The sequence below is a fragment of the Coenobita brevimanus genome, chromosome 98, assembly GCF_032717465.1.
Source record: "Coenobita brevimanus isolate Jiangsu-jjx chromosome 98, ASM3271746v2, whole genome shotgun sequence".
NCBI classification, from domain to species: domain Eukaryota; kingdom Metazoa; phylum Arthropoda; class Malacostraca; order Decapoda; family Coenobitidae; genus Coenobita; species Coenobita brevimanus.
Window position 1 is genome coordinate 4,014,385 of NC_137051.1, and position 14,210 is coordinate 4,028,594.

A 14,210-nucleotide genomic window follows, 5' to 3' on the forward strand; every position below is an offset into this window, starting at 1 on the left:
AAAATGTGACAGCTATTGGTCTGTAATCAGAGGGGTCAGAGGAACTTCCTTTCTTTGGAACTGGGTGGATATTGGTTTCCTTCCATGAATTAGGGAATGAAAAAGTACGTATGCATGGTCTGAATAATTTAACTAGAACAGAGGCAAGCTCTGGGGAACACTTTTTTAAAACAACTGGAGGAATTCCATCTGGTCCTTGAGCTTTGTTGGTAAGTAAATTATCTAGGATAGATTTTACATATCCTGTCAGAATTTTAAGTGGAACAATTTCAGAAGAGTCAAGTTCTAGTACTAACAAATTAACATATTTACAATACAGCTGCTGCAGCTTTTCAGATACTGTAGATCCGCAAGGTCAGACTGTCAAAACTGCCACAAAGACTTATGATTAAGCATTTCTCAGTTGGTGGGGGCATTCACCATCCACTCACACAATGTAGTGCTGGTCTCAGGTGCCTGCCCTTTCCTCTCTTCCTTCCTTCTTTCCATCCTTCCTCTTCTGTCTTTCTCTCTTTCATTCTTTCCGCTTCATTCTGTCTATGGGTGACTCTACACTGATTGACTGGCCAAATGGTTTCCTGTACACCAGGAAACCATTTACTATGCTGGGTGGTATCCATATAACCAAATTATGGCACCTGGTGGTTTAGTGGGCAATTAAGGCACTCCAATCGGATTGAGCCGGTGCAGAAGTGGTTGGGGTTTATTGCTCACGTAATGTCACTCATGGATGAGCGAGGCTGGCTCCCCCCGGGCTCCAATGCTCCCCATGGGGCAACACTGGATTAGATGATGAATGAATGAATGATATATGAACATAAACTTTATTCATACATCCAACAGGAATTAGAAGTAAAAACATGAAGTCAAAGAGCCTTTCACATAAGCTTATCCAATATATGAAAGGGAATACTTTCCTTTCATCATCTTACCTCCCTGCATACCTTTTTTTTTAAATAAAAAGATAAAATAAATCCCCTTCAGTAACTTCTCAGTCAATATACAAAACACCAGTGTCAGAAATACCTCTTTCCAAGAACAAGTACCGGTATATAAATTTCAAAGGGTGTGAATTTAACTTCATTTGCTAGTATGAAATCGACATCATAGCTAACTAATACAGTGACAGCGAGTTGTCATTCACAATTACAAGTGGATATCGGAAATTAACAATAACCATCTGCAGACATGTAACACCAGCTTGAAAAATTACATCAGACTATCAACATGCTGTACTTTCTGTTTCAACAAAATGATGTTACTACTTGACAGAAACATTTAGTGATGCACCTAATACTGTTTAAGGTTATTAAAGACAGAGAGCACTAATTTAGTCAGCGACAAAACAACCTTGACAATCCACTGCATCTATTTCACAATTAAAAACATGTTCATCATTTTACTCAATGATGCATCACATCAAAGAGAATCATCTACAGCCAAACATACCTGGCTTCTCTCAGTTTTGGAATGTTAACCAGCATAAGAAAATAAGAAAACTAGGTGGAATGTATCATACACTTTGGTCCCTAAATATGCAATATGGAAAAGTAACGAAATTTAAGGATGGAGGTGTCACATTTTTTCATAACCCTATCCAAGCCCACTTTCATCACTTCCCCTATACTCCAGGATGTCATCTACAGATCCTACTCTACCCTGCTTTCACCTACTCCCATCCTAAGGTCTCACCTATGAGCGTTGCACCGGCACTACAGTCATGTGGTGGTTGTGGGGTAGGGCCTGCTCATAGCCTCCCTTACTCTTCATCTGTGACTGAAGCTGAACCAGTTGGTTATTTGCCATCTGGACGTCACTCGAGCCAATGTGACCCGTGTGGACAAAGTTGGTAGGTTCACCAATCATGGACCGATCCAGTCGTCGTCGTCGCTGTATTACAAACCACCAGTCAGAATGATTAAAAACAACTCAGCAAGGATGAAAGTTAAATAACAACAAAATGCATTTCTGACAATGTCCTGCAAAATTTCTGATGACAAGAAGTAGGGGATACCACAGAAACATGCAAACTGTCTCATATTTATCAAAAAAAATGAATTACGAGCAATAACACAGCCAAGACAGTATCTTTGGTATGTGATACAGAAATAACTCTTTGATACCAGTACATTTTTGCTGATGAAGTCTATCTTGTACATAAGTGATGCCACATCTCTTATGAGTGTCTGGCACTAGTGAATTCCTTAGGAAAAACTGGCAGTTTTGAAAAAAAAAAGAAAAAAAAAAGACCAGATTATTATTGGTATTGTTATTGTTATTGTTATCATTATTATTATTATTATAGTGTTATTATTATCAATGTTTAATACAATTTTGGATTTATTTTATAATAATAATAATCACCATCATCATCATTATCATCCAAACCTCCTTTCCCACCCTAGGGCAGGGTGAGGAGTAGCAATGTCCAGAGAGACCAAATTTGCCCAGTTCAATCGGCCATGCTTCCATTCAAGCCCACAGAATTCTGGTTCCATCTGATATGCCAAAAACTTTCACCACATTCTGTAGCTTCATGTAAACGTATCCAACAGAGTCAACCAGGATGCTGTCACATTAAAATGGGATGCCAAATCCCTGATCATTCACATCTTCTCACAACATTCATTCAGACAGCTCGATCTCTTGTCAGTTCCCTTGCCTCACCGACTTCTATACCTCTCTTCCTCACACACTAATCCACCATATCCCTCCACCTTCTCCTTGGTCTACCTCGCCTCCTCCCTCCTTCAAATTCACAAATTCGCTCGGATGTACCTTTTTCACCACTCTGTTGTTATCCATTCTCTCCATAGTACACTCTCTTCGATTCTGGTGTCCACAGACTTCCTCACTCCACATCATTCATGAATCACACTATTTCGTATCCTATCCACTCTCTGTACGCTACATACATTCCTCAGCAGTCCCATCTCCACTCCTCTCAGTCTTGACTTTTCATTTTCATGCCACACCATAGTCTCACATCCATATGTCAAAGGTGGCACTAACACTCCTTCATGTATTGCACGGCTGCAACACTAAAGCCTCTGTTTCTTATCAAGGCCTTCATAGCACCAGCTACTTTCCTTCCTTGTGTCACACTAATTTCCACTTCTGCACATTTTCCTCTCTTTTCTATCACTGTGCCCAGGTATCTGAACTCTCTCACCAAGTCCAGTCTCTCTCTATTCACTGTAACATCACACTGGGAGTCACCTTCTCTCTCACTGACCATCACTTTACTCTTTTCTACATTTACTCTCAACGCACAACGTTCACAGACATCAGCAAAACACCGCACTAACAAATACAAATTTTAGTGCTACTCACAATGCTGGCCATTACATTATGTTCCTAAAGACCCTGTCCATGCTAGTGTGTGTCACAATATAATACAGGAAGACTAATTTTGTGGGCCAACCATGACAACAAATTCTTCCACCGACTTTTTTTTTTTCTTTTCCTTTTTCTCTCCTCTGGTCATATCCATGTTCATAACTGCCTCTTCCATTTTTTTTTAATTCTCTCCATTGGGCAAACACACAATTAAAAGGTTACAACTATCCATCTATTGCCAGACGCCTTAATCCCGTAAGAGGTGGCCACAAACAAATCAACACCATGCTGCCCAACCCCTGCCATTTCACTGTCCTTCCCCCAGCTAACATCCCTCTCTCATATACCTCTCCACTACATCCCTCCATCTCATCCTCAGCCTCCCCCTCCCCCTCTCCCCCTTCCACCTCTCTCACATGCTCTCTCCTCATTAGTCTCTCGCTCTCCATCCTCTCCACATGGACAAACCACCTCATTGTATTTCTCCTAACGCTTTCTATCACATCCACATTCACACCACACTCCTCCTTCACTTCCACATCTGTCAGTCTGTCTCCCCAAGTAAACTCCACATACTCCTGTCAAATAACTCATTTCAGCTGCTTTAACTCTTGACTTGTGTCCTTCGAACAAGGTCCAACCTTTACTTCCATACGTTGGAGTTGGTATCATAATACTATCATGCAACGACTTTTACTTCCATGCTCACTTCCCTGTTTCTTATCACTGCTTTCAAAGAACCAGCCACCTTTCTTCCTTGTTGTACCCTTTCAAACACTTCATCCTCCAAATTTCCATCCTTACTCATCACACTACCCAAGTATTTAAATGCACTCACGTTTTCCATTTCCTCACCATTTCAACCTCACTGTACATTCAGTGACTTCACTTCTCTCAAAGACCATAATTTTATTTTTTCCCACATTCACTTTTAAATTCCATTTCTTACACACGTTACAATTTACTCTGGCAAGGTAGGGCAGATAAATATGGTGGTGTGGGTTTGTTGGTTAAGGAGAAATGGATGGAATATGTCATGAATGTAATGAGAGTAAGTAAAAGGATAATAGTAGTGAAAATTTTTTTCGGTGGGAAAATGTTTTCATTTATATCTGCCTATGCTACACAGGCAGGCTTGGATGAGGTAGAGAATGACAGATTCTGGGTTGACTAAATAAGTGTAGTAAGTGGTATGGGGGATGATGAGATTGTAGTTTTGGGAGGGGACTTGAATGGCCATATAGGTGAAGCAGTTCAAGGATACGATGAAGTACATGGGGGATGTGCATACGGTACGAGAAATGAGGAAGGGGAATGGATACTTGAGCCTGGGGAGACAATGAACATGACTGTATGCAACATACATTTTAGGAAAAGAGAGATTAGGTTGATTTACATAGGAGTCTGGGGGAAACAGCAGCAGATGGACTATTTCCTGGTCAAGAGGGCTGCTAGGAGGTTAGTGAGGAAGTTATAGGGAGCGAAGAGTGTGTGCAGCAGCACAAATTATTGGTATGTATCTTGGTACTTAAAGAGCTGGTGACAAAAAAAAGAGGACCTATGCACCTATGAGGAAGGTGTGGAAGTTGAAAAATCAAGCAGTAAGGAATGCCTTTTATTGCCAGATGAGTAGAATGGTGGCTGAACAGGGAGCCATTAACAGATGTGTTAATGAACAGCACAGACCTGTCAAGACCAACCTCCTGAGAGTTAATGATTCAGTGTGTGGATGGACAAGGCCCCCCCCCCCAAAGACCAAGTAACTTGGTGGTGGGATGAGGGTGTAGAAGCTGCAGTTAAGAAGAAAAGAAGCCTTATCTGGGAATGGAAAAAGGGCGGTAACAAAGAAGAGTACTGTACTTGGCTGCCAAGCGTTGGGCTAGAAAAAGCGTGAGGCTAGAAAATAGGATTACAGGGCAAAATCTGAGTCTCTGAGACTTTTGCTTGATAAACTAAATAATGTGGAATGGAAGATATAATAATTAAGGTGGCAAATCATATGAAGAGGAAAAACAGGGATATCAAGGGTGAGCAGGGTGTTAAGAATGAAGATGGAAAGGTGGTGATGAACAATGGGGGAGATATTAAAGATGCCTGGAGACAGCATTATAACCGGCTGTTGAACGAAGAGTTTGATTGGGACAGGGAAGGTTTGGAGCCAGCAGATCCAGTGTTTGGCCCTTGGCCTTTGATTGATGCTGCTACTGTGAGCAGCAGAGCAGGCAGGAATCAGATGGGGAAGGCAGCAGATGTGTCTGGGTTGACTGCTGAAAAGTTGAAAGCTTCACAAGATATAGGAATGGGGTTAGTCACTGACTTGATAAATACAAATACCCTATGTATAACTGTGTTGTCCCAAATGATTGGCTGAGGAGTGTAATTGTAAATGTGTTCAAGGGGAAGGGTGATGCCCTGGAAAGAGGAAATAATGAAGGTAACAGAGAGAGTTCTACAAGGTATTAGAGAAAGGGTGAACACTGATGTGATGCAGTTCGGGTTTATGCTAGGCAAAGGGACCACTGGTGCCCTATTCAATGTTTCACAGCTTCAGGAAAAATATATAGGAAGGAAAAGAGATCTGTACTCTGTTTCTGTTGATCTGGAGACGGCCTTTGACAGAGTTCCTAAAAAGGTGGTGAAGTGGGCAATGGGAAAGCCCGGGATTGAGAAGTGGCTGGTTAGGGTGGTTATGGCTATTAATGTGGGTGCTTGCACCCAGGTATGGGTGAATGGAGATCTGAGTGCTGAGTTTTACGCTGGTGTGCATCTGGGGTCAGTCTTCAGCCCCTTATTGTTTATTATGGTACCTGAAGCCCTCTCACGTGGCTTCAGAGATGGACTCCTGTGGGAGATGCTGTATGTTGATGATTCGGTGCTGATTGCAGAGAATGAAAGGGAGGTGGAGGAAAGACTTAGGAAGCGGAGAGATGGTATGGGGCACAAAGTCGTAAGAGCAAATGCAGATAAAACAAAAGTGATAGCAGTCGTAGTAGTACAGTAGTAGTTCCCAAGGCAGTCTGGCCGAACAGCCCTGAGTCCCTAAGGAAGGCCACAGCCAAGACAGGGCTTTCCCACAGAGCTCTCAAGAAGTGTAGGTTGTGTTCTTGGCGCAGGAGGTTGTGTGCAATGCACTCTTCCATAATGTGCTTAATAGCATGGGATGATGTCGCATCCTGGACAGGCATCAGACGCAGAATCACCCAGCCTCTTCTGATGACTCAAGAGGGCTGGATGATGCCCACATCTCAGCCTGGCCAGGAGGACTCTGTCCTCACAAGGGAGGTAGGATTCAGAAAGGTGGATATCAGGGGGTTGTGCACGCAGCTACGTGCTGTCTTTGAGTGACTGAATGGAGAGGCGAGTGATTTGAGCATGGATATGCTTCTGGAAGCTGGTTTGAGGTGGGCGAGGGGGGAGAGATGACAGCATTATTGTAAGGTATCATGTGCTGAGTGTTGTTTTGATGTTCCATGGTGTGTAGGGATGTGCTGCCACGTAGTGTAGTGGTGGTGTGGGTTTGTGGAGGCTGCAGCAAGAATTTGTGTGCCTCTCATGTCTAGATGATCCTTGACTTTGAGGACTTTGGTTTCTTGGTATAAGTGGTCTATGAGTGTGGTAGATGTGCAGCCTGTGATTATTTTTAGGGCTTTGTTCTGTATGGTCTGTAGAGTGATGCAGTGTGCTTTAGTGAGGTTAGAAGTCCAAGCAGGGCTTGCATGATTCATCACTGAATGAGTATATTGTTTGTATACTGTGGCAATGGTTTCTTTGTTGTGTCCAAATGTTGTATGGGCAAGTGACCTTAGGGCACTGAGTCTTGGTGTTAATTTATTTTTAATGTTTGTGTTGTGTTGTTTAAATGACATCGATGTATTGTAGTGGTAGGTGGTGGCGACCATCATCCACTCACTTGATGTAGTGCTGCCTACTGCTTCCTTAGTCTTTATCATTCTTTTTCTGTGCCAGCCCTCCTCTCTTCCTATTTCTCCCGTCTTTCCTGTCACTTCTTATTGCTTTTCTTTCCTTTACAGGTGGTTTTACATTAAGTGACAAGCCAAATGGTTTCCTGTAAGCCAAGAAACCATTTACGATGCTGGGTGGTAACCATATAACCAAACCATACATGCTCCCTAAGTGTTAGCTAGTGAGTTGGTGGAGGGTTAGTGTCCCTCCCTGTAAAATAAGTAACTCAGAATCAAATGGCCACCCTTTACGGGATTATGGCGTCTGGTAACAGACGGATAAATAGATGTATTGTATGTTACACCAAGGATGTGTGTGTGTATGTGTGTGTGTGTGTGTGTGTGTGTGTGTATTTACCTAGTTGTGATATACAGGAAATGAGCTACGCTCGTGAGGCTCTGTCTCTTTTTTCTCATTAAGTCAAATTTTGTTTTGAACTTGTTCAAGTTTTTAGATTGGACGGTCTCTTTCTCCAGGCTGTTCCACAGGTCTTCAGTATACATGTGTGTGTGTGGGGGGGGGGAGTGTTTTTTATGGTGAGGTATGGACTGTGACTATGTTCTGCCATCCAGTTTGTGAGAAGGGTCACTGTAGATTTGGCTGGGGGTACTGTAGGTCTGTTTGTGGTGAAACATTGGTGTAGGGTGTTGGGGTAAGGTTGGAGGATGTGTGTGGCCATGTTTGCGTTTTGATGTGTACATGTAACTGTTATGTCGTCTCAAGCTATATGTATCTGTGGGGTGTGGGTATGTCACGCATGTATAGGTTAAAGAGAATAAGGGACAAAACAGATCCTTGGGGATGCCGTTTGTGAAGTTTCTGATGTTCGATGACTGACCGGCAAATGTTACATGTTCACACCTGTCTGCTAAATAGTTTGCCGGCCATCTTTTTGTGTTATTGTGCATGTTTGAGTTGAGTATTTTGTTTGTGACATTGTGGCGGGGGATGGCATCAAAAGCTTTGCTTATGTCTTGTGTCACTAGGAGAGTTTTGTGTGGTGACCTAGCTGAACTAATATCATCAAAAACTCTCTGTGTTAGGTCTATAACAAGAGTATTTGTGGACTGTAGCAGCCTAAAACCATGTTGTGATGGGGCTAGGGGGACATGAGGTGTAAGTAATTGTAATACCAGCCATTCAGTGACTCTGGAGATGGTGTAGAGGAGTGTGATAGGGTGGTGTGAGGAAGGTAACATGAGGTCTTTGTCGGGTTTGGGGATGGTGATGATAGTGCCATGCTTCCAGATGTTGGATGTTATGTTCTGTGAGTAGCTGCAGTTTGAAATGCTGGTGAGTGCTTGTATGCCTTGTGGTCCAAGGTGTTTAAAGTGTATGTTGTTTATGTTGTCTGGGCCACTGGCAGATGAGTGCTTAAGGTTCCTAATGATGTGCTTCATCTGGTTGTAAGTGATAGGTGCAAAGGCTGGGTCTGTGGGGAACTGTCTCTTGCGTCGGATAACATGTCAATCATCACGATGGGGGTTTAGATGGCTGACATGTGAAAAGTGATTGATGAGAGTTTGTTTGTTGTTTGTTTGAGGGTATGGTGTCTGTTGTTGTGATGGCAACGTGTGATTGTGTAGTGTTGCTGTTTGAAAGAGTGATGCTGTTTAGTGTTTTGTAGAGTTTGTTTGTGTTTGCTTTGTGATCAAGTATTTGGAGATAATTACAGTATTCCAATTTAGTGTTTGCTGCTCTGATATTTTATTGTTTATTTTAGTGTTGAGTTCTTGTATTTGTTGTATGGTGTCTTTTGTATGGGGTGTTGGGGAATGTTGTAGTGTTGGAGGTGACGTCTTCACTGTGGATCCACCTCCAGGAGCTGTCAAAACGGAAGAGGAGGACAGCATGGGGGCCAAACCACCACAACCCCCCCCCGGCCCCTCACAGGGCATGAGAACCTAGGAGTGGCTTCAGTCGCCCAGGCAAGTACCACAAAAGTGATGGTACCTATGGCTGGTGGCGGCACTGTCAAAGAATAGGAAGAGTGGCCATATGTGATTTGCCACAAGGGCATGGGAAGTAATTCCATCTTGTGCAGTGTTTGTGATAAGTGGGTGCATAAGAAATGTAGTGGTATTAGAGGTAGAGAACGAGATAATGCTGATTTCATGTGTGTGATGCGTTGGGGAGAGCATGTAGAAACTGTCAGGCGTGAAAGGACTGATCTTGCTGGTGAGTCTCCTGAGGGTGTCGAAGAGTTTTTTTATTTGGGAGACATGTTATGCATTGGAGGTGGGGCTGAAACTAGCTCTGCGGCTAGAGTGAGGAGTGATTGGAAGAAGTTCAGGGACCTGCTGCCTCTCCTGACATTGAGAGGGCTCTCCCTCCATGCTACAGGATCTTTATATGCAGCATATGTTAGGAGCAGGGTTGTGGAGTCAGAGTCATGGAGTCATTTGTTTTTGGTCCAAGTCAGAGTCAGTCAGTAAAATTCCCACAACTCTGAGTCCAAGCTTTTTGGTTCTGAAATGGTATCAATCATATCTCTTCACTTATTTATTCAGTTTACTTTACAACCACACACAACGGTTTATTTGTTATTACGCAAGTACTTTAAGTTAACGATTTAAAACAAAGATTTATGAATTGCATCTATCAAAATTCATGATTATTATTCATATACCTGCATCATGTTCATGTGCTGTATTATTAGTACAGTACTGTATATACTCTATATACTCGAGCTGGAGCTGGAGTTGGAGTTGTACTGTACTTGTAATTCTGGAGTTGGAGTCAGGAAATATTTTCACCAACTCCACAACCCTGGTCAGGAGTGTAAGGCTGTACGGTTGTGAGACTTGGGCAGTAAAGGAATAGGATATTCATAGGCTCAAACATACAGAAATAACAATGATTAGGTGGATGTGCAGTGGTCCATGAGCGCACAGCCAGAAGGTGTTAGGTTTACGATGGAAGAGTTGAGAGGTAGGATGGGACTAGAGTATATTTTTGTGTTGTGATGAGGATACGTAGACTGAGATGGTTTAGGCATGTGGAGATGATGGAGGATGATAACCGGGTGCAGAAAGTGAGAAGTGTTAACATTTGGGGTAGGGTTCCAAGAGGCAGACCGAGAAAGACCTGGGATGAAGTCACTGAGCATGACCTCAGGGATAAGGAACTGAATAGGGAAGCTGTCAGTGATCGAGCAGCCAGGAAAGCCGGCTTCAGGTGAAAAACGCTGATGCATACAAGAATGTTGTAGTCTTGAAAAACGAAATGAAACACTCTACACACAACTAAAGGTACAATTAAATTTGCTTACCATTTTGCCAGTTCTGAGGACTAACTTGCTGTGAATAATATTTTTTCAAACAAAAGATACTGTGTACTAGAGTAGCTGAACTTCCAATATTCAACACTCACGGGGAATCACATGTGCTGCATGGTGGATTAACCTAGCTGACAGAATACTGTACTATCCTTAAGAGACACCTTTACAACAATCCTGAAAGACATAACCCTAGCTACTGTATCACAGTACCACATAAAATATGAATAGTGGGTGCTAGTGCCAAAGTAGTAATATGTGCAGGTGTGTGGCATGCAGGATGACTGCTGGGACTAGAAAAATGGTCTGTCAAGTCTATACCCTGTCAAGAAAAAATAAAATAAAATAAAAGTTCAATACTATGGTTAAATCATTACAAGTGGTGAACCTGAAGAATTAAGCCCACTCCACACCAGAGCTCATGCTGCGCGTTATGGCGTGCGTCATGCGCCCAACTCGGGTTTTTGTGCTGGAGAGGGTCTGTGCAGCGCTCTTCTGGCAAATTAGGCTGATAGGCATTTCATGGTGACAATGCATGCCATAATGCCTGCAGCAGCCGTCTGGCTTCCCTCTGAAATTAAATTGAGACAGCCACTGCTTGCACCACATCTTTTTCTTTCTGGCAAAACATTGTGCCACAATGTTCAACATATACAGTCTCTTGAACTGCTGCAAAGTTGGTTGGTACCCATTCTCCTCCCCTCACAGCTCAATGGTAACTGGTGCACACTGCCCACTGTACTAGTGTGGACGTCACCGGCCTCAGCAACTAGAGTTTGGAAACATGATGTACAACAAAAGCCCTAGTGTTGACGAGGCTTTAATTACCTGTGGGGGTTGCTGGGTGATGCAACAGGCAAACCATTGGCCCCAAACATCACCGGCCATTGTTGATGAATAAATAGGCATTGAGTCTGCAGTCGCACTACACCAGGAAAAGCCACGGAGACTGGCCGGGAAAGCTGGCTAATCTCCGTATTCTTTACTGCAATGCTAGTCCTCAATCATAATCTGAGGAAGGATATTAAGCCATTTAGTATATTTTTCAATCGCACTCTTGGGAAGGATATCACATCATATATTATGGTACAATTTCCAATAATAATCTGAGGAAAGTTAATCTATCTATCTATCTATCTACTGCCAGATGCCATAATCCCGTAAGGGGTGGTCATCTGACTTTGAGTTATTTGTTTTACGGGGAGGGGCACTAATCCTCCACCAACCCGCTTGTTGACACGAAGGGAGCACATATTGGTTATATGGTTACCAGCCAGCATTGTAAATGGTTTCTTGGCTTACATGAAACCAACTACCTCATACGATAAGAATTTCCAGCTACAATCTCAGGAAGGCTATAAAACCATCTAGTACCAGTATAATTTTCGATCATAATCTGGAGAGGTAGCTACATCAAGCCATTCAGGACAATACAATTTTCAGTTATAATCTGTGGAAAGACATTCAACCATTTAGTAAAATGACATTTTTCTACTGTTCCTCTAATTTTAATTCCTGCAACTGTAACAACAGATTATATTCAGCTTATAGGAGGTCAGCATTAAAGGAGTTATATACAATTTCCATTAGGCCTAACCCCATTACTATGACAGTATCTTCCATTTCCTATTTATGTGGTACAAAATCTGAGTTACAGTAATACTGTACCCCTTTACTCTTTATATAGTAAGGTAACACTGAATTTTCATTGCACACCCTTAAAAGATGTGGGTGAAAGTGCTGAAGTAATGAATCATGACTTGGACCAAGTGATTATGAACACCACCATTGCATTCAGCATGTCATACTACTGTATTTGGAAAAGTCAGCTTGATTTGTTCATATTATCTGCCAGTTTTCACGTTTTCACAACAATCACTTTAATTGTACAGACAGACTCAGCCTCACTAAACCCAATACATCTTAAAGATATACTGGTCAATCCCTTAATAATAATAGATGGTGGTTGTAACCTCAAACTCATTTGAATGCTAACCCAATGGACTGCAAGACAGTTACCCTTCTTCCACAGTCCATCCTCCTCTTTCAGGAGATGGGGGGACAAATGAGGGACATTTGTGAAACAGAGCAACTCCAACATCCATTAACATCAGCCCCACCATGTGAAGACATCCCTCTTCATAATTCCACAACATTCCCATGTAAGTAAGCAGTCCAAGGCTAGACTACCATAAATCAGTGCACATAACGCCACCAATTCTCTCCATTTGCCTATAGCTAGATGCTTTAATCACTGAAGGAGTGGCCACAAATTGCCTTCATGTCACTCTGTCCTCCCTTCAAGTCACACCCCCCTCTCATACAACACTACCTCATCCCTCCATTTTATCCTTACTCTCCATCTCTACCTCACCCATATACATTCGCTTCATCAGTCTCTGATTCTCCATCCTCTCCATTTAACCAAACTTCAACTCAGCGATGATATAATTTCTAGTTTACTCTTGATGGTACTTGATTATTTTATTCAGTTTGGGAGAGCCTGTTGTTATGAAGTTAAGAAAGACTATATCTAACCTCTTCAGTTAAAAAACTATCCTAAAGTTAAAAAATTAGGATACAGTGCAGAAGAGCTTTCATTACCAAATGATGAAAATTTTGATGGATCATGTTTCACAAGTGTGTAATTCATTTATGACACCAGACATTAGTCCAGATTGCACCAATGGTTTTTAAACTTTCACTACCCTTACAGTACTGTCCTGTATATATCATACATTCACTACAATAATCAAATGGTATACCGTAATATACATAATAATACTGCACTGTATACATGTCTTGTATTTACCTTATTGTGGTGAACATAGCAGAAGTGGTCAGGCAGTCCGGACTGCTTCTGGCTCTACCAAACTTTTTCTGATACTGTGTACAAGAATTTAGTCTGGTAGCTCCTCGATTCCGATAAAAGAGAATCCCAGTCTACTGAAGTCTGTTATACTGAGGTTTTACTGTATGTCATACTACAAAGGCAAAGATGTCATCTGACCTAATTTTGTATAATACTGTACTGTGGTCATTAAACTGGCCTTACTGCCACACCACAGAGTTCGTTTTTCTAACCCCCTCTGCAAGAGCAATTTTTGGCAAATAGAATTCATATTAATGATGGGTGGTGGCGACCATCATCCACTCGCTTTATATAGTGCTGACTACTTCTTCCTTAGCCTTTATCATTCTTTTTCTGTGCCTGCCCTCCCCTCTTCCTATTTCTCCCATCTTTCCTGTCACTTCTTATTGCTTTTCTTTCCTTTACAGGTGGCTTTACATTGAGTGACAAGCCAAATGGTTTCCTGTAAGCCAAGAAACCATTTACAATGCTGGGTGGTAACCATATAACCAAACCATACGTGCTCCCTACATGTCAACAAGTGGGTTGGTGGAGGGTTAATGCCCCTCCCCGTAAAACAAGTAACTCAAAATCAAATGGCCACCCCTTACGGGATGATGGCGTCTGGCAATAGACAGACAGATAGATAGAACTCATATAGTTTCAATATGGGATGCATCCTCTGATTGGCAACCAGTACGAGGTGGAATGTCTAAAGGCTTTGTGGTGGGCCCAATTCTTTTATCATTTACACAAATGACCTGATAGCCATGCTGGACT

The 14,210-nt window shown here is 42.2% G+C and overlaps 1 protein-coding gene across 1 annotated transcript; it reads right to left on the reverse strand.

The window, feature by feature from the left end:
• Positions 1-1,692: 1,692 nt before the first annotated feature.
• Spec2 (CDC42 small effector protein Spec2) lies at positions 1,693-11,488 on the reverse strand. Its single transcript, XM_080283631.1, has 3 exons — positions 11,408-11,488; positions 8,334-8,336; positions 1,693-1,890 (listed from the first exon to the last, which is right to left on the reverse strand). The coding sequence occupies exons 1-3, from the start codon at positions 11,486-11,488 to the stop codon at positions 1,693-1,695; spliced, it is 282 nt and encodes a 93-aa protein (XP_080139757.1).
• Positions 11,489-14,210: the final 2,722 nt, after the last annotated feature.